The 7,337-nt window shown below is 34.2% G+C and overlaps 1 protein-coding gene across 7 annotated transcripts in view; it reads left to right on the top strand.

The window, feature by feature from the left end:
• LOC108313244 (integrin subunit beta 3 binding protein) overlaps positions 1-7,337 on the top strand; it is an 87,254-nt gene that overhangs the window by 64,689 nt on the left and 15,228 nt on the right. Inside the window, exon 5 of one of the 7 annotated variants that reach the window (XM_037743118.1) lies at positions 6,333-6,425. The exons of the other annotated variants lie outside the window; for them this stretch is intronic. Coding sequence (XP_037599046.1) covers positions 6,333-6,402 — 70 coding nt within the window. The 3' untranslated portion in view covers positions 6,403-6,425. The remainder of the gene's footprint in view (positions 1-6,332; positions 6,426-7,337) is intronic. 7 annotated transcript variants of the gene reach the window in all.

Raw genomic sequence — 7,337 nt, forward strand, 5'->3', positions numbered from 1 at the left:
CAATATGTACTCTTTTCACTTTGCTTTTTGTTTACTGATGAATATATTCTGAAATCAATTCCTATTAATCAACTTTGAGAATTTTAAATGTAAGAATCCTCTCAACAGGAAAATACAGTTCCATGTTCTAGGTTTAAAAATCTCTTTTCTTCACAAAACAAGCAGTTAATGGCATGTCAGTAAAGCCCATTTGTAAAAATAAACACCTATACATTAATATTTTATGTGAACTTCCATATCCTTTATGTTTTGCAAGGAATATATATAATTCGCTGCGATTGACTTTTCTTCCTCTCAGCAATTTGCTGCCGCTGTTGCTGGCATTGCTATGAAATTGCAGTAATGGTAACTGTCCTTCTGTAAGTTTTATTTTCATTAAACCTTTTATTTTCAGATAATTGTAGATTTACTTGCCATTGTGAGAAGTAAAACAGAGACATCATGTGGAGTGTTTTTCTAGTTTCCTTACATAACATCTTACAAAACAGCAATACAATCTCACAACCAGGAAACTGACATTGACTCAATCCACTGATCTTATTCATATTTTCTGTTTTGCAATAAACTTATTTTTGTGTGATTATTTAGTTCTATGCAATCTGATCACATGTGTAGGTTCTTGTATCTACCACTGTAGTCATGATACAGAACAGTTCCATCACCACAAGGATCCCACAGGTTGTATAGGATTTATTTTATTTTGAGACAGAGTTTCACTCTTGTTGCCCGCACTGGAGTGCAATGGCATGATCTCAGCTAACTGCAACCTCCACCTCCTGGGTTCAAGTGATTCTCCTGCCTCAGCCTCCCAAGTAGCTGGGATTATAGGTGTGCGCCACCGCCATGTCTGCCTAGTTTTTGTATTTTTAGTAGAGAAGGGGTTTCGCCATGTTGGCCAGGCTGTCTCAAACTCCTGACCTTGGGTGATTCACCCACCTCAGCCTCCCAAAGTGCTGGGATTACAGGCATGAGCCACTACACCCAGCCTAGGACTTATTTTTAATCACTAGCTCATTCTCTTATAGACAGAAGAGTAACTTTTTTAGAATTGTTTTTTAATTTCTGTATTAACCCAAATAAAACCTTTTTAATAGTAGTGAGTGATGCCAGAACTGGTTTTTAAAATTTTGTTGTTGTTGTTTTGTTTTGCTTTATGTATACAATTTAATTGTGACAACCACTGGTCAGTATTCTAAGTTTCTCTTTACTGTTTTTAAGTATTTAATTATGCGCAGGAATGTTGACTGATCAAGTGATGGTCTCTAGGAATAAGTTAATTGAAAATGTTTATCAGAATCTTAGAATGAAAATATACACCTATATTCCATATTATGCCTATTTTGTAGGTAAGGAAAGGCTAAGAGGAAAAAAAAGAAGAAACTGGTATACGATGTTGACTACCAGTGGTGAAAGCAGGTGTCCTTGTTTTGTTCCTGATCTGTAGGATATACTTTCACCACTGCTTTCACCACTGGTATTCAACATTGTATTGGAAATTCTAGCCAGAGCAATTAGGCAAGAAAAAGAAATAAAGCCATTTAAATTGGAAGGGAAAAAGTAAAAACACTCTTTATTTGAAGACAACATTATCCTCTGTAGAAAAAAAATCCCAAGAGTGCACAAGAAGCTACTACAGCTAGTAAACAAAGTCAAAAAAGTTTTAGGGTATAAGATCAACACACAAAAATTAGTTTCCATATACGTGTAATGAATTTGAGAAGGAAATTAAGGAAGCAGTCCATTTGCAGTAACATCTGACAGGATAAAATACCCAGGAATAAACTTAACCAGAGAGCTGAAAACCTTATACACTAGAAACAATTCATTTTTGAAAGAAATTAAAGAATATCTATTTCTTCAGCACTGCCTGGAAACAAAAAAGAAGAGGATATATATATATATCTAAATAAAAGGAAAGACATTCTATATTCATGGGCAAGAAGATTTAATATTGTTAAGATGTTAATGCTACTACCCAAGGCATTCTACAGATTCACTGTAATTCCTATATTTCTTTTGCAGAATGATTAAACAGCATTTTTTGCAGAAATGGAAAAGTCTGTCCTCAAATTCATATGAAATTACAAGAGACCCTAAATAGCCAGTCTTGAAAAAGAACAAAGTTGGAAGACTAATATTTCCTGATTTCAAAACATAGTACAAAGCTACAGTAATCAAAGCAGTATGGCACTGGCATAAGAGTAGCCATAGAGACCAATGGAATAGAATTGGGGGCCCAAAACAAATGCATACATCATGACCAATTGATTTTTGACAAGGATACCAAATCCATTTAATGGAGAAAGAATAGTCTCTTCAATAAATGTTGCTGGGAAACAGGATTTCCTCATAAAAAAGAATGAAGTTGGATCCCTACCTTACAGCATATGTAAAAATTAAATCAAAATGGATCAGTGAGCTGAATATAAGGGCTAAAACCATTTGTAACTATCTTAGAAAACATAATGGTAAATCTTCATGACCTTGAATTTGTTGATAGATTCTTATATAACAACACCAAAAGCACAATCAACAAAAGAAAAAGTAAATTGGACTTTATGAAAAGTAAAAGCTTTTGTGCTTCAAAATACACCAAGAAAGTGAAAAGGCAGAGCACAGCATGGGAGAAAATATTTTTAAATTGTATCTCTAATAAGGGTTTAATGTCCAGAGTATATCAAGAGCTTATAAAACTCAACAAAAAAAAAGACAACCCAATTTTAAACATAGGCAAAGACTTGAGTAGATATTTCTTGAAAGAAGTTATACAATTGACCAATAAGCACATGAAAATATATTAAATATCATTAGTCATTAAAGAAATGCAAATCAAAACCACAGGGAGATACCACCTTACACCTACTGTTAAACAAACAGTAAAAATGGAAAATAACAAGTATTGGCAAGGATATAGAGGAATTAGAACCCTTGTACATTGTAGCTCCTGTGGAAAACAGTCTGGCACTTTCTCAAAAAGTAAACATATAATTACCATAAGACAAAGCAATTTCACTCCTAGGTATTTGCCCAAAATAATTGAAAACAGTGACTCAGATATTCATATACCAATATTTATTCCATCATTATTCACAGTAACCAAAAGATGGAAACAACCCAAATGTTCATCAACAGATGAATAGATAAACAAAGTATGGTATACACGCAGTGGAATATTATTCATTCGTGAAAAGGAATGAAGTTCTGATACATGCTGCAGCATTGAAGAATCTTGAAAGCATTATGCTAAGTGAAATATGCCAGACACATAAGGACAAATATTGTAAGATTCCAATTGTATGCAATGTCTAGAATAGACTAATTCAGAGAGAGGAGATTAAAGGTTACTAGAGGCTGGAGGTGGGAATCATGAGGAGTTATTGCTTAATGGTTATACAGTTTCTGTTTGTGGTAATAGAAAAGCTTTGGAAATATCTGGTGATGGTTGCACAACATTGTGAATGTAATTAATGTAAAGAAGCGTACACTTAATGTTTAAAATGACAAATCTTGTGTATATTTTACCACAATAAGAAATTTTTTTAAAAAAATTTTAGGCTGAATGGACTCCAGAAAAGCTCCCTGAGACAGCCTGTAAGAATATAATGAAATAAATAGATCTAAATACAGAGGGAAAATTTTTTTTGACAAAGAATGTCTGTTTATATTGACCAGATGTTTTTTGTGATCAGTCTTCATGAAAAATGATTTTAATTAATTTTTGTGTGTATAAAAATTGCCTGGAAATGCATATTTCTGTCCTTCTTTGTTAGTAGATCTTGAATGTAGCCCAGGAATACATATTTTTAACCATTTACCAAGGAATTCTGATGCCAGTGGTAACTGAATTACACTTTTGGAAATATTGTATGGTGGTTGAGAACATAGGCCAAACACACCTGGGTTCAAGTCCTGACTCTGCCCCCATAAAACCCTGGATAATTAATTTATTGGTACTTCAGTTTTCATTATCTGTAAAATGGAGACAGTATTTCCCACAGAGAGTTGTTTTGAAAATTAAGATATAGTTTGTAAAGTAGTAAGTACAGTGCCTTATACTGAGAAAGCATTGAAACAATGTTAACAATATGTTTCATTGTTTTCATAATTCAGCTGTCATCCAAAATTACCAGTTTAGGTAGCAGGAGATGGCGATTCACTGACCTATTTACCTTTGTCTGCATGAATCATAGTATTGCAAATATAAAGAAAAATCTAAGGAATTCATCCTGTTATGTTCATATTTAATGCACAGGTGTTGAGATTTATAAAAGTACAATCCCTTAGAGGTAATAACTTTCAGAGAATAGCTTTTAGTAATAGAATTAATTAGGAGTGTATTTGTGGCCTTTGAGAATACTGTATTAGTAGAATAGTAACACAGAAATCTAAGTATAAGAGCTTAATTTTAATATGGAGGAAGTGGAGCTTGGATTAGGCTATGATTTCAAGCAGAAATTTGTGAAAGAAAGATTAATTAACTTAAGTAAATAGAGAGTTAAGCAGCATTGGGTGGTCAGCAAAATCATACTTCTAATATTGACTGTCAATACTGCTGTGAAACTTTTTTTCCATAGTTCTCACAGCTTAGGCTAGGAGCAAAGAAAACAATAGGGAAGTCCAAGGTTACATGTGAGAAAGACATGTGGTGGAATGTTAAGGAACTGAAGTAATTAACTGTGTCAGCAATATAACTCATGAATCATGGAGACTATATGAGACAATATGAGAGGAAAGTTAAAAAGAGAGAAAACTGCAAGATGGGCATACTTCACTGGAATCTAGGGATGGATGGTCACTGGACCAGGTCTTTCTTATTCTATTCATTCATCTATCAAATAGTTACTGGGTACCTACATAACTGCAGGCATCTTATTAGTTAACACAGGTTATAACAGTAAATAGGGTAGATACCACCCTTGCCTTCATGGAACTTACAGTCTGGTAAGGAAGACATGTATCAAACAATTGGAAGTTACAGAAAAAGTAGGGAAATCAGGATCTTTTCAGGGCATTATCATGACTTTTACAGGTTTTCACTCTTCTTCCACTATATCCACAATGCCTACACAGTACAGTAAGTACCATGGCTTGCATCCTAGGGAATCTATAAGTCACTGGGTTCCTTTTTCATCTGCTCGACTCCTTTGCTTCTCATTCTTTCACATATAGGATGGCACAGCAGCAGCTTGCTAACAGCTGCAACAATATATCTGAATTAGAAGCACCAATTTAATAACAATTTCTCTTCGTTCCTTAAGTTCTCTCCTCAGAGTACATCTAAGGAACTTAATAAAGTAAATAATGAAACTAAATTCAAAGCTGAGAATGGAGAATAACTGAAATAATTGAAAGTGGTCAAAATAGAAAAAAAACCAGAACTGTACAGAATGATAGTTTTGAAAATCAAGTTACACCTGACTTGAGACTGAAGAAGTTAATGTAGAAGGAAGGAAAAGCACTGTTAATGGATACATCCAATGCTTCTCATGGATTTTATTTGGCTGATGCACCTAATTTCAGTTGTTTTTCAGAATAAAGACTTTCTCTTTAAGGAATGTGAGAGAACTCTGAATTTTACAATGCAGCTCTTCTAAGCAAATTGGAAAGCTACAGTGAAAATCCTGAATTTTGACATGTAGCTTTCTCAAGAGAAAAACTACTAGATAAAAAAAAAAAAAAAAAAAAAAAAAAAATATTAAAAAAAAAAAAAAAAAAAAAAAAAAAATGCTGCTGTGTTTTCACTCTACTGATGAAAAAGAAGGTTAATTCAAGGAGGACCAAGATTTCAGATTTCTCAGGTTGTGCTACAGTAGTCTTTGACCACAATGCAAATTTGATTAAATCTTGTAAGGATGCCAGGAAACTGGCAACAGTCACTGGCTATCTGGATATAGTGACTCATTCACATCTGGATGGCTCAAAGGGTCATTATAAGATAAAGGATTTGGTCCAATTTAGCCAGAGGCAAGTCTGTTTGAGAAAGAAATAGTATTCTGTAAAATACGAATGGAACCCAATGATAGTTTTACTCACCAACTTGAAAGAGCAACAATAACTTTGAAATTTTGTACCATAATGAGCTTGAGAAATATATTCTTCAGGCAGCTTGAAAGAAATGAAAGATTATTGGTTTTCAGGAATAAATACATTAGTAAAGGAACATCAAGATGATATTAAAGACTAAGGGACTCTAAGCAAACCATAATGCTATGTTAGGGCAACAAAGTGGAATTTGAGCCATGCCTTGAAAATACAGAAAAGAGCTCTTGGTAGCAATGGAAATCTACTTTTCAGCACAAGTAGGATGTTTAGGAGAATTCCATTTTGTCTAGAATGAAGAAAGTGGTAGAAGTATTTCTCCCAAAATTTGCTCAGCAAGTAGTTTATCTCCAAAGATTATGAAGGCTTCTTCAGTGAGTCAGAAGGTATGGAAAAGAATACCTTGAAAAAAGAATTTTTCAGGATTTAACAGTTGTACAACACTTAAAAAACCATTCATGGTAATTTGGTTGCCTTTGAGGTGGGAAAAAGAGGTGATTTTTGTCTAGGGAGAAGAAAAAGGAGGAAAAGAAGAAAGGAAATCAAAATAATAATGAGAAGAGCAATGGCATGTCCACTAGTCTACTTGATCCTACATTGTATACAAGTGTCCTTGAAAAAGTACCTTAGGCATATCAAAGATGTTTTGAAAACAACCTCCCTGGGTAACTGATATTTAATACAATACAACTCTCCAAGATTGTCAAAAGTTTGTTTTAGCTTAGCCTCTCAATTACTATCTTAAATTAGGAGAGCTGCTAGTAGGTTCTTTGGGGATGCTACATTATACAACTTTTGGAGACAGCATTTACATCTAACTCTATGTGAACAGATCCCCTTGGAGACATTCAAGATGGTGGCCCTGCAGGTCCTAACCCTTCCCACACAATTTCCTATAGGTTAACAGAGAATACCATCAGCTCTTTAAGATATGGTAAGACAGTTTGAAAAGGCTCTACTACTCCAGTTCTCTGAGGAAAGGGATGCAAGTTGTAAGACAACAAGCCTCTCAAATTCCTTCTCATGGCAAAGTAACTTATTTGCCTCTACTTTGTACCCCTAGGGCACTCAGTAGGCTTTGGCATCATATATGAGAAGCTAGAGGATCCAGCCTGGATGAGAGTACCTTAAGTCCTTGTTTCTTCAGGTCTTAGGATCCTATTTGAAGGAGCAGGAATTCCTTTATGATCTCATCTCTCAAACTGAGGTTTTCCTGGTAAGCAATCAGGGCCTCAAATAGATGACTTCTGATTGAAAATACGTAATAATTAAGGAAAACTTTTTTTTTTTTTTTTTTT

This window comes from Cebus imitator, unplaced genomic scaffold (assembly GCF_001604975.1).
Source record: "Cebus imitator isolate Cc_AM_T3 unplaced genomic scaffold, Cebus_imitator-1.0 Scaffold135, whole genome shotgun sequence".
NCBI classification, from domain to species: domain Eukaryota; kingdom Metazoa; phylum Chordata; class Mammalia; order Primates; family Cebidae; genus Cebus; species Cebus imitator.